Here is a 14,449-nt window from a genome sequence, read left to right on the forward strand (position 1 = left end):
ATAATAAATGAATACCCATAGTAATAGACAGAAAAATTGGAGATTATTTATTTATGGTTTTGATGAGAATGTATGATGAAAATCATTTGAGGACTTTCCTTTAGCCTTGAAACAGTAAAAAGCATTAATAATGTCCACAAAGGGACGATTTGACACTTTGAATTTCATTATTGGTGAATTTATAATAAAGAGAAATTCTACGAAGAATTTGAATGTGTTGAGTTACAGAGGGAAGAAGTCGAAATATAGCGAAGTATTCTGCATGTCTTTCCTATTCTATTGTGGGTGACATCATATATAAAAATAGATACGTTTCTATATATGAAAAGGTATTTAAAAATAATAATAATAATAACATTTGAAAATATATGATTATGTTCCTCTGGTGATCCACTTCTAAGTGGGATTGGAATTATCTATATGTGCTGCGTGGGACACATTCTGGTAGAGGGTTCTTAAGTTAACTTCGAAACGAACGAACACATCCGTGTCTAATAAAGTTCCAATGCTGCACAGCCCTGGCTTCTTCATCTTGCATAATGTCGAAAACAAAGGTAGTGTATCCTTGAGCAAACTCAAGCGAAAAATGTTGTTACCATAGATTAAAAAGTAAATACCTGATCCACAAAATAAAAAAAATGAAATCTTTGAGTTTTACGTCTCATGTTTATGCCGGTTAGGCTAAAGGAGACGGTGATGATGAGTAATGAATGAAATAGTGGAATGAAGAAAGTGGGAGGAAACGGGAGAACCCGGAGAAAACCCACGCACACGGTGTTTGTCCACCACAAAGTTCACTTGGCGGGGGCTGGGATCGAACCCGGGACCCCAAGCACCAGAGGTGAACGCTCTACCACTGAGCCACCATGGCCCCTCCACAAAATAAGGTTTGATATGAAGAAATATATAGCTTTTCTTCAAAATTTAGTTGTAAAGATTTTCCATCAGTATGTAATGATAAGAAATTAATGTCAAAGTATTTTGGGGTAGACGGATTTGAAGCTATCGTTCCTGTATCGGCATTATTTTCAGTAAACGCCAAAATCGCTCGAGTTTGTAATATTTGCATGAATAAATTTTCTATTGCTTTTGATTGAAGACCATTTGGAATGACGTATGAATTCATTTGACTTCTTGTGAAAGGACATTTCTCTGATGTTGATTATCGAAACTTGTTTTGTGTTAGTTTTATTGTAGGACTAACAGCAACCTTTAAAATATGTGAAGCATGGACTAAAATATTTACTTTAGCCTCAACTGAGGAATAATTAGCGATGAGACAAAAATTTGGCTTAACAGGAATTAATTTGATGCGTAGTTCTCCTTGGATTAAAAATTTATCCTGATTAAAAGTATCACAATGAAGATGGCCAAGCATGTCGAATTTTGCACTGTTTTTGCTAATTCATAACGCTGTTGAAATCCTTTACTAACACTAGTTTTTGCATTTATATGTCCAGTAGTATCTTGAAACCATAATGCACATTGAAGATGAGTGTTTTAGCATAATCATCATAATTTAACTCTTTTCTTAGGGATGATCGATATAAATGATTATCACAGAAATGAAATAATTTTTATTTTATTTAAGTACACACCTACTTCACAGAAGATAAAATTAAAAGTACACTAATAGAGGTCACACCCATACCATTTTCTCGAAATTATCCATGTAGCTTGACGATTTGAGCTTCAATATAAAGAGTGTGTGTGGAATATCTATGTATTCATCACTTGTTGCTGGTATGACAAATTCTATATTTGTGTTATCAGTTAGTGAACTGACAGTGTGTAACAATATGATAATCTAATATACTGGTTTGCGTTGTGAGATGTGAGAGGCCAGGATGATGATTTATTTGAAGATGTCTGATAGTTTCTTCTTCTTATAAAATCTACTTTTCTTTGCTTTCTGTGTACGTTTTTTTTTTTTACTTGTGCATTTCTTCCTCCTCCTATGATGTGTAATGATGACGGGTTAAAGATAGAATGATGAGTAATTCTTTTCCTTCGCTGATATCCAGATGCCGACATACATTTCAGTGTATTTTTAGTTTTATGCAAGCTGGAATTCACTTCACCCATTCACTGATGAAAGTATTCGTTAATAGGTTGTTTATCAATGATGAGTCATTAATATCGTTTCCGCCAGATGTTGAAATTCCTTTGTTATTGTTTTACGCCTTGTTTTACTAATGACATGACAGAGCGAAATAATCCTCCAAGGAAACTTTCAATAGCATGTCCATAATGATAATGTGATCCAGCATAAACCTTTCCAGTCGCAGAAAGAGATTGTTTTTATAATATGTAAATATGGATTGCTGATAGTTTTTGATGTTTTCGCACTGGTCAGAAATGTAGTTTACCGCATATATTTCCGAATTCTAAATGCGAGTGGAGAGCCTGTACAATCTCTTATATCTATTTTTATGTGTTCAAAATGCATGTTGTTAATAAGTACATAATGTGGAGGTTTAAAATTTGTATAGCACTAGCTCCAAATGTATGATCCACAGTAGTTATATTTATGATACATAATAATCGTGACCATTTCCTTAGCCGAACCGGCATAACTGTGGGACGTAAAACTCAAATGTTTCGAAGGTTAATAATAATGGTGCTACTGATCTCCGAAGACACAGATTGAACTATATCACAATATACATACATTGTATATGGAAGTCCTAAATGTAAATTTGGAACAGTTTTGTCTTGTTGCCTGTTCCTTAGATCTGCTTCTGGATCTAATTCCAACACCGCACTAGCACTTGGTAATAATACAATGTCCACATCTGTGTTTTTACGAGCACGTCTTATATAATCGCCATTTCTTTCATTAATGTAGGATGTAAGTAAATTGTGAATCTGTTGTGCGTATTAATTTGCTTTATCAAATATGAAATATCAATATAATAACGAACAGGAATATGTACAAACTTCCGTTCATCAATTTTTGGATGATTGTAAAAATTTTATTATTTTGTTCATTAATATTTAAATTTGAATGAGAATAATGAAACTCAAAAATAGCCACTTTCCATTTTTCACGGAATTCCATTCCTTGATGAAGTTTAGTAGTGTATGATGTTATGAGGAAAATATTCCATAGCACTATTACTGGGAAGCGTAACTGCAAAAGCTCCATCTGGTTCCATTGTATTTCTTGATCTTCAGGGATGATGCAGGTATCCAGGAGTCGAAAGAACAATGATATACTTTCCGATGAATAAGAGATTCTAATCTGTTACCTGCGTTGCTTCAGGATACTGTTCCCGTAGTGTGCCGAAGGTTTCGGACGGATTGCGGCCTCTGATGCACCTTCGGACCGCATAAACCGGATCACTGCTCATTGTTCTTATTTGCTGCGAATTTCTAATGATGTGCCGATGACCTATCTGCAACAAAATAAGGAATTACGATCGAACGTTGACCACAAGTGGGTTGCAATGAGATAAACGGGCAGATGTTAGTATGCACAATGCAAGCAAATATATACCTACATCGCAGATATTTTTTGTTTTATCCTCGTATTTATCTCTGTTACATTTCTTTTCATAAACAGATTGGAGCCTATTTTACATGCAGTTTTAACTTTTAAAATAATAAACAATAAACACTGACTTTTTTCAGGATGCAGACAACTGCCAGGGAACATCGTTTGCCATATCATGCGATAATAGGGTTGTAAATTCGTTATAATATATTGCTTTCTTTCAATGGCATGGCATCAGCTTATTACGAAGGGCCTATTTCGTTTGTCATAAGGACCATATTGTGTCACATGATCAACTCAAATGTCACATTTCATGCTAAATTGAGACTAGAGATTCGAAACACAATTTGAGATATTTCAAGCACGTAAGCTCCGCAAGGGATGCTCTGGAGAATTAACAGAGGATGCATATATTTTATTATTATTATTTTTTTGTTTTTCTGAAACGACCTACTTTTCAGAATATTCTATCCATTTTTACTCTATGTGCTATACGTCGGTTTTAAGTTTTTCATTATGTGCTTGCTGTAATCTTTTAATTAGCTATCCCTGTATTATATTTGTGGGGCTGAGAGAGAAATTATTTCAAGTCACCTTCTTCGCCCGAAACTTTTTTCACTTCTGTGAAATTAATGTTTGATGACTTATACTACTTTACTGTTTAGCCGCATACTTTTTGAGATGTGAGGACCTCTTTCTTAATTTTTTTTCTGTTGAATTTAATGTTCATGATTCGTTTTTTTTTTTTTTGACTATGTTATACTATGGAACACATTTATTTTTATGTGTTACAAATTAGGGAGGTTACGTAATGATAGCATTGGAAATTTTGGAAGTCTCTAACAGTAAGAACCCAAGATGCATTTCTTCATTACCTTAGCATCGAATTCTATAATTATAATATCATGTATTTGTTATAATTTTGTGAAATATTAAGAAGGAACATTTCTTAAATAGTTTTATATCGGAACAGTGTTTAGATATGTATCACAACTAAACACGTAGATATATTTCAATAGAAGTGAATGTCGTAATATGAATTAAAATTTGATACCTCAAAACATTCTAAGGATAATAGAATCTTTTATAGGGATTGGTAAATTGCCTAAAATGATACCAGTGTCCAAACATTAGGAATTGTTATAACCTTTTTATCTTTATTTTAATTGGAATTGTTTTTGTCGCTTTACTAACAGTTTCTGGTAGTTGTAATTGTAAAGGTTCTCGTGATCAGTATCTCGCTGTTGCTGCTGTATTTTACATTTAAGAAATTTCCCTTCTTTGTTCTTTCATGTTATTTTTATGGATTTTAATTAATTTCTTACTGGTTCCATAAACACACTCTTTGCAGAGAAGAGAACACGCTTTTTGCTCGAAACCAGGTAATTTCTCATCCAGATGGGAAATCTAATACTAGCAAATCGTTTTGTAAAGGATTAACTCTATCGCATATGTCGAGATCACGTAAAAGTGAAAAATATCATACGTATCAAAAATATGTAAAACGAATTAATAAAAGAGCACACATGTTACTAAATACAGGAGAAAAACGTGAAGAGTGTGGAAACGGGTTTACTGCAACAGCAAGTACGGAAACACACACAGTTATACATACATCTGTTAAAACTCATATCTGCCAAGAGTGTGGCAGGGGATTTTGTCGAAGTTCTCATTTGAAAGAGCACATCTTAAGACATACTGGTGAAAAACCTCATATGTGCCAAGAATGTGGAAAAGGATTTACTCGTAATTCTGACTTAAGAAGACACATCTTTACACATACTGGTGAAAAACCTCACAAGTGCGAAATGTGCGGTAAAGGATTTTGTACTAAATCAGAAGTGAGAGAGCACATGTTTCTACATACTGGTGAAAAACCTCACAAGTGCCAAGTGTGCGGTGAAAGATTTGGTGTGAAATCACATGTGAGAAAGCACATGTATATACATACAGGTGAAAAGCAGCACAAGTGCCAAGTATGTTGTTGGGTATTTAGTCAAAGCTCTGACTTAAGAAAACACATGTTTACACATACTGCTGCAAAACCCCACAAGTGCCAACACTGTGGAAGGGCATTTAGTCAAAGCTCTTACTTAAGAACACACATCTTTACACATACTGGTGAAAAACCTCACAAGTGCGAAATGTGCGGTAAAGGATTTTGTACTAAATCACATGTGAGAAAGCACATGTTTGTACATACTGGTGAAAAACCTTACAAGTGCCAAGTGTGCGATAAAGGATTTGGAGCTAAATCACTTGTGAGAGAGCACATGTTTATACATAGTGGAGAAAAATCTCACAAGTGCCAAGTGTGCGGTAAAAGATTTGGTGCGAAATCAGATGTGAGAAAGCACATGTTTATACATACAGGTGAAAAGCGGCACAAGTGCCAAGTATGTTGTAGGGTATTTACAACAAGTTCTAACTTAAGATCACACATGTTTACACATACTGGTGCAAAACACCACAAGTGCCAACACTGTGGAAGGGCATTTTGTCAAAGCTCTTACTTAAAAGGACACATCTTTACACATACTGGTGAAAAAGCCTACCAGTGCCAAGTGTGCAGCAAGGGGTTTACAAATACTTCAAATCTGAGAGCACACGTCTTAATACATACAGGTGAAAAACGTTACACGTGCGAAGAATGTGGAAAGAAATTTACTCATAATTCTTCCTTAAGAAGACACCTATTTACACATAGTGGTGCAAGACCCCAAAGTGCCAGGTATGTGGAAGGAAATTTACCGATAGTTCTAACTTAAGAAAACATCTTTCAACATACTGGTGAAAAGCCTCACAAGTGCTAAGGGTGCTGTTGGAGATTTAGTCCAAAATCACTTGTGAGAGCGCACATGTTAATACATAAAGATGAAAAACCTCAGAAGTGACAACTGTGTTAAAAGTAATTTATTGGGTGGTTACAATTGCAAGCGCACATGTTTATGCATACAAATGGAAATGCTCACACTTGGAGAGAATGTGGAAAAAAGTTCAGACATACTTGTACTCTGAAAAGGAACATCTTAACAGATACAGGTGAGCAAATTCATACATGCCTATAGTGTGAAAAGAGATTTAGTCAAAATGTTAGTTTGATAGCACACGTTACAAGACATTCAGAAAAAAAACCTCGAAAGTTCGAAAAATGTGGAAAAGGATTTAGTGAAAGTTCTCCTTTGAGAGCTCACATCTTAACAAACACATGTGAGAAACATCTTACATGCGAAGAACGTGGATAAGAATTTAGTCGTAAGGATAATTTGAAAACTCACACGCGCTAATAAAATAAAATGGAAAACTTCATATCCTTAAATGTTTCGAATTTAGTTTTAAAACAAAATGGAATTAAGTTTCAATAGTCTGTATATGAATGAAAAATGTAAAGGTCTAATCTTTCATATCAGAGCATGACCTCCGGGAAAATAATAAAGTAGACAGTGTTTTCTCCGTTACTCTATTGATAGACCGTCTAGCGCGTCTAAATAACGAAAATATCACACTCAAGACTTCTGGCTTTTTAGTTTACAAAATTCTGTTTGAAATTATTTCAGTTTTCGAAAGATATTACTTACCAATCACAATCTGATGTTTCAGAAACCAATAGCAAGACTTTCAAAGATAATAAAATATATAAGAGAAAGTATACAAAATATTTTAGAATAGAATAAACAGTAAAAAAACAAATTATAGAGTTCACAAAGGAACACTTTGTATAACGTTTATTACGAACGTTTATAACGCTGTTACAATATGGCCTGGAGGATGTTTTAGCGTCAAATCTTAAGAAACCAAATTTGGTATACTAACATATTGTTCTTGCTCCTGTCTATGTATTTCAATCCTTGATAACTTTTTTCAAATAGTACACTGATGTACAGTCATGTGCATTAGTCGTTTAGATAAATAGTAGATATTTGGTAACTAATATTCATTATATATATATTCACTGATGTTTACTTTGAAAAATAGTTTTGAATTAAAAATTAGTATTTTTTTCTTTAAACTTAACATTGTAGTTTCTAGTATGTTAATTATATGATTTTAGTTAAATGCAAACAGATGAAGGACAATATGGAGTTAGTACCCTTATATTTGAAATGTCGAAGTTAATGGGCAAACAGTATGAACATTTCTGTCATAATCAGAGCGATGATTTGTATGAAAATAACCCGTAACGAATTTGTGAATCCTGAAAATTTGCACGAAACAATGTCACTCTCTTGTCTATTATCCCGTCATATATTGATTTTGTTGGATATTTTAAACTTTTGGATCTGTTTTCACACAGTAGCAAGCTAACTGAATAGATGTCAGGAGACGCGTGCCTGGCAAGAGCCCAATATCTTCCTCTGAATTCTGGTTATTGATGAGATCTATTGTGCTGATATTCATTTTCATATGTTCTACACAATCTAACTCCCGTCTCAGGAAAACACTCAAATCAGAGATCATCCCAACCTAGACCCCTATGCTCATTTTTTAAAGACTATAAGCTTTTCGCGAATTAATAAATGATTACTAAGAAGTAAGTGTGTATCTATAGCATAGAAATTCGTCCCAAATAAGCAATCTATAAATGATATTGTAAGGATTTAATTTATTTGCTTTTTGCAAAGCACTTGCCAGTTAGAAGTCAATGGGAAATTATTACATGATCAATTTTATATACTGAAAACGAGTGAAAGAACGTACTGACCTTTATCAGGAAACTAATTAAAATATATAAAAAAAAAAAGTAATAGCGAGAGAAATATCAAGCTGTTGACAAAATAATGGCTGGAAAAGGAAGAAACGCTTACAAACGAAACTGAATAATGTTTGAGCATTAATGATTCAGCCGCTACTATTGTGGCAGATTATATTGAGCTTAAAAATGTTCTGACATACAAAATTCTCAATTCGAGTCTTGATTACATGGATATTTTTTGTGTGATTTTCTGTGAAGAAATAACATATTTAAAACGGAACATATTTTACTAATATGTTGAAAATTATAAAAATGTTGATAATCAGACACTGGTTTGTAAATAATAATTAGTCATATGATATATCTAGTTACTCTCATGTCTTCATTTTCTATATTTTATTTTTAATGATTTACTAATCAATATTTCAAAGGAACGGTTGAATCCATTTATTGATTTTTGGAGTATATTTAACGTGATTTCGAGTCTGTATTAGATTTATAGAAGCTATTGTTACCTGTTACTCAATGCTACATTTCGCTTGAATTTAATGCCCATTTTTTTTAATGATATGTAAAATTGTAGAATTTGTATTCAAAGCAACGGAGAAAAGATGGGTCTATTGTGGGTATATTGAAATGACTCTTTATTTATCCTCTGTATTATAGTTTAAACTGTACCACATTTACACCTTTAACCCATTCTCAGATGGGTATTCGTCCTTCAGGAGAATTAAACGTTCAACCAGCTAGATGAACCTTTATCCTTTAGCAGAGTTAAACGTTCAGCTAACCAAATTAACCTTTATTCGGTATGAAAGTTAAATATTTAAAAAGGTTTAGGATACGTTCATCCATCTTGTGAATGTATCTGAGATGCATCCAACATTTGGATCAACGTTACGGATTTACTTTTACACTTTTCTCTCTATCTTAGACCTTATTTCACATAATATTGTCCCCTTCTTATCATTCGTCACATTTTCTAATTTGAATTTTGTAGAACTCCCTTTTCATCCGAATTTTGGAAAGCTTCCAGTGATTTTTAATCCACTTTGCATAAAGTCAGCGTTTCTAACCCAAACTTCAGACGAGATATTTTATGATACTGTTTCCTGATTTTTTTATTCAAAGCCGCACGGAATATTACTTCACCGTCCCAATCCTCATATCGCCATACCTGTTCTTTCGTTAGTTCCATGATCAGAGTTTGCACTTCACGTCTTCACTATTAATACTCCCTAACAGTGGTGTACGCAGGATTTCATCGATTAATATTCAAGGACGATCCGCGAAGCTTCCCTAATGGAGTCTCGTAGCCTCTGGGTACCCCAAAGATTATCACTGATTGCAATTAGTATTGGGCTTATCTCAGATACTAAGTTCTTAAAGCTTTTTCTCGAAATTTTCGTCTTATTTTCCCTTAAGATTCCGCAACGAAACATGTCATCTGGGAATTTATTAAATCTAATATTTATATTGTCTATCAAAATACAGTCTTCGTTAATATCTCTTCTATATATAATTCTAGACTGGCTGATATATTGATCTAGCTAGAGACTTCAAGTTTTACACAGAAATTCGAAGTGCAAGGATGGACGGGAATGAGAACCGATTATTCTAACAAGCTGTCCACATATTGAAGTTTGTTAAGGCTAAATACCAAAAATTCAGTATTTGAACTTTTCAATTAAGATAATTGCACACGTGTTTCAGTGTATTTTTAAAAATATTTTCCCTAAGGGAACAAATAGGACGGCGTACTCTTCAATAACCACTCCATACAAGCTATTCGAATTCACGCAAGTATGAAGCCTTAAGGACTGGAAATATCTCCAAGACGAAAAAGGAAAAACGTAAAATTCTACTCTGAGTATTAGTGTTTGCTAACATTAAATAAAAATGGTTACGGGCTGTCGAACTCTCGTTCAAATACCATTCTTCTCTGACATCTCCCCTCTATTCTAACAATTCCTTGTTAGTACAATCACAAATATGTCAAGTATCTAGCAGGAATACGACAAAAGCTTAATCGTTATGTGTTACCCACCATGGTAAATAAAAGAAGATGGCATCAAATTGAAAGAATTTCAGTGAGTCACTTGTTAGTGACATACTCAGCTTTTATCTCTGAGTGTTCTATCTAAATTAGAGAAAAATATTTGCAACACAACACTTGCCTACAAGTCCCCGTTAGTGTCATGTTCTTAATTCCAGTGTATTCACTGTCAGCTGAAGCACGTAGTTCATATTACAAACGAGCTAAAGCGTGAGGTGAGTATCCATCGATCTTAGTAAGAACGGCTATCGCAATAGTAATTACAGTCAGCTGTTTCAGCTCGTCTATACCAATTGTCTTCCGTTCGATGGTCCCCTTTCTCACTATATACATATAATCACATAGCTTAACCAGTTTTCGTTTGAACAACAGTAATAACTAAAAAATACACTTTATTATCTAGTCATTTGTTTTCGTCTTAATACGCCAGGTGCCAAGATCATTACTGTGTCTATTCTGCTTTCCCTGAAGTTCAAAATGTTTCTCTCCTTAAATGTTAAGCTTACAGAACTTTAACTATTTTTGTTTCATTATTAACAACCCATTAGATTTTATGCAGTGTGAAGTTTGAGGTTTGAAATCGCGATGAGACATACTATTGAAAAGTCTAAGGAATTTCCAAGGGAAATGAAAATGAAGTTTTTCTGTTTAAAGACCCATGAATATGCCGACAAGCGTAAGAGCGACGGGTGATCAGGACAAGTGAATCACGATGGGAGAACTGGTGATATGTAATGTGGAGGGAAACGGAAGTACCCCAAGAAAACCTATAGGCACGATGTTGAACACAGCCTACTTCCCCGGGGATTGAACCAGGGACTTAACCAACAAACTCCATTCCACTGTAACAGACACACCTTGCGCCACAAAGACAAAAATGTCTATAAAATTATACTAATTAGTAATGTAGGAATTGGCCATGGCCAGCGCTGCAAGCTTTGAGGAACAGGAAATTTTCTCGATCCAACTTCCTTTCCTACTCTAGTTTCAGAAATTTACTCGTTGGGTCCAATGTGCCATTCATGTAGTAATATGTAACTCTCACTGAAATGTTATTTTGTTACTATAATTTTATAATATTACTAACAGTTCCTGGGAAAATTGAAATTTTCTTGCATTGGTCCCTTGGGATCAATGCGGAATGGTATTGCCATTTCTGTATTGCTTCGACGTGTTGTCCCATGCACACAGGCATAGCCTTTGTCATCTTGTAAGTTTTATGAGCATTGATTTCTATCTTTTCACGTGAAATATTTGTAAGAACAATCATTATTATCAGAGCAGCATAAACATTATTTCGGAACACTTTTGTACTAATAGCGATGGTTTAGAGTGAACAAGGTAAATATTTCACCTCAAAAATGTTTCGGTCTCTTGTATTTCGAATATAATTGTAACTAAATTTAATTTCGTGCCAGCTGCGCTATTTGTAGGTAAATAAAAATGGGGGCTTGTTTTCTGACACAACATGTAAGCACAACTGAAATTCATCGGCAGCAGGTAGAGGTTTAATCTAGGACTTTTCAGCTTGTGCATCATCTTCCTTCAAGTCAGTCCGCACCCGCATACAGTCCAGCAGATCACCATGCTGTTGAAGCACTGTCATAGGATGTTATGGGATGCTATGGTACTTGGGTTCAGTTCTCGGTGACGCTGCGATAGATTATATTATTGAAAGTAATTTAACTTAGTTTTATTTGCATAATCACTTATTTTTATTAAATCATGTTACTTGATAAAGGAAGTAGGAAATACCGTTATAAAAATTATTTACATTGTTCATGAATTGTTATCTTTGTTACGAAAAGCAAATACAGCAAGGGGAGCAAGTGTTACGAAGGGGTGATTTTTTCAGAAAAACTCAGTTTTTTTTCGATTTTTCCGGTTAAGGTTTATGATACCGAGACGTGATACCGTTGGTAAGTATGCTCTATCGTGAGAAAAACGAGAAATGAACCATGATCCTACGATAAATAGTAAGGAAGCAGTAGCTGTTTGAGTGAAAGTCTAAAATTTTGGATATCCTTAAAGGGTTAAACTTCGTGCAATCTGACGTCTTTGTTACATTTCTATCTGATAATTCATTGTTAAGAGCTCTTCTTTGTTCTATCAGTCTCTCAAGCATTTCTTGTATGCTGTTCCACCGAGTCTTCACTTGCTGTATAAGGAAATGTATTTCCAATCCTAATAACCTTAACTGTTTTTCCAGTTCTGACGTTGCCAACGTGCTATATTTAAAGTGGGAAAAAATCCGACTAACAACACTTAACAATTTCTCGATTTTCTCTATTGCAAGACCCTTATTTATAGAGAGTTGTAGGGTCTGAGCAAAACAACATATGCTTGCATACGGAAGTTCTCGTACTGCACTTGTGATATTACTAGCATTGTCATAGACAATTGCATGAATTTTATCTAAAATGTTCCACTGCTCTGCAACATGTGCTAAGTGCTGAGTTAGGTTTACCCTTGTGTGCCTCACTTCTATTTCAATTATTTGAAGTACTGAACTTATTGAACTTAGATGGAAGCATATAGTGGGCTGTAATTGTAATATAACTTTCCGCAGCCTGCGAAGCCCAGCTATCTGTTGTCAAATCAATCGATTCCGCAGCCACACTTCTCCTTAGAAAACAAGGCCTAAATACGGCAAGTCACAGTTTGCCTGGATGGTGAGTGGTAACTTGGTTCTACTTGATTCATAAATTCAAGAAACCGAATTGCTTCAACGAAAGGCAAAGGAAAAAGATCCTTTGGTATCATATTACTTATTTTACTATGAAGCACCTCTGCTCTTGCGAAAGAACAAGGTTTAAGATCTCTGAGATAAGACAGAATTCTTTTCTGTTTTTTACGTACTACTATGTTCCCTTATTTGTAAAACATTTTTTCTGGGATCTTTCTGTTACTTTAGATGCATTTGAGCGTGCGCCAGGTGAAGCGATAATCTGATATAGAGGTAGCAGCACCTAGATTATCATCTACGTTTATGAAATAATAATAATAATAATAATAATAATAAGAAAGCACTTTGATTGCATTACGAGTTCACAATTTAGTAATAAAACATGAATGTAGAATAGTAAGTAGAGCAACCCACATTATGCTTTAATTTTTTTCAAATTATGCTTTATTATGCTTTATTATTAATTTAAATCATTGTTTTACATTAATCGTGTATAACGTATAATATTTACTATACATTAAATATTCCAAATATCTTGATCTATTTATTAATATTTTATGGAACCAGTTTCTTTCATATTTAATGAACTTTCTACCTAATGCACTGTAAAGAGAGGCTCTACTCGAGTCAGTTTTTTTTAATAACTTGTGTGCGCCTTGAGGTGCATATATACTGAAAGGAAGAGTAAAAGATGCCACCAAAAAAGTACAGAAAGTGCTCAACTTCAAGAGGTACGTACACATAACAGTATAGTGTGGAGTTCTTGTGTACTATTCATTGTTGGTGGTAGTTTTCTTCTTTTTGTCCTTTATTCTTTTCTCCATGTGAAAAGATTAGACCAAAATGTTTACAGAAATAAAAATAAGCTTTTCATTGTTGCATTGTTACGTTCTTAATGATTTTGCATTGTAAATATTGTTTCTTAAAAATATTAATACAGTATGTTAAACTTGAAGTTAAAGAGATTTTTTAAAGAATTGTGCTATAGCTTTTAAATTATGCTTTATGCTTTTTCTAAAATTATGCTCTTAAAATTAGTTTCTTCTGGACCCTTAGACAGCCACAACCATGTTCAAGGTACCAACCATATGTGTAAATAGCTATTATGCTTTTTATGCTTTGTATGCTTTTGGGTTGCTCTAATAATAAGTAAAACTTTCAAATGCATACAGAAACATAGATAATAAGCCAGCATTGAGAACTGAATTGATGTATCGATGACTAGGTGGAACCTTCCTTCAGTTTAAGAGAAATTAGAGGGAAAAATTACGAAGAGAATTATGTGGAATAGATCATTATATGAATACCTGGCGCTAGTTTCAAGTAGTGTTACATACTATGGTATTTATAGTCAATAGTACTGGTATTTGGAATTCGTGACGCTTATAGTTGCAAGATGGTAACACTAGGGTAAAGTATAAAATTGAATTACATCAGTAGAATTGAATTTATCTTAGGATTAAAAAGTCTATGGCACAGGTCGGATGTAACTGAGTAATAAACATACAGAAAAAAAAA

At 34.0% G+C, this 14,449-nt stretch overlaps 1 protein-coding gene across 4 annotated transcripts in view; it reads left to right on the top strand.

Moving 5' to 3' along the window:
* Nucleotides 1–14,449, top strand: part of LOC145681200 (uncharacterized) — a 73,569-nt gene that overhangs the window by 35,080 nt on the left and 24,040 nt on the right. For 2 of the 4 annotated variants that reach the window (XR_014130737.1, XR_014130738.1), the window contains exon 3: nt 4,848–6,538. Coding sequence is in view for 2 of the 4 variants with exons in the window: in XM_081752704.1 (XP_081608830.1) it covers nt 4,848–6,264 (1,417 nt within the window). In the remaining 2 variants the exon portion in view is untranslated. Of the gene's footprint in view, nt 1–4,847; nt 8,977–14,449 lie in introns of those variants that run through there. The other 2 variants (XM_081752704.1, XM_081752702.1) reach the window with 1 other exon arrangement.

The sequence above is a fragment of the Thermobia domestica genome, chromosome 3, assembly GCF_964235325.1.
Source record: "Thermobia domestica chromosome 3, izTheDome1.hap1.1, whole genome shotgun sequence".
NCBI classification, from domain to species: Eukaryota; Metazoa; Arthropoda; class Insecta; order Zygentoma; family Lepismatidae; genus Thermobia; species Thermobia domestica.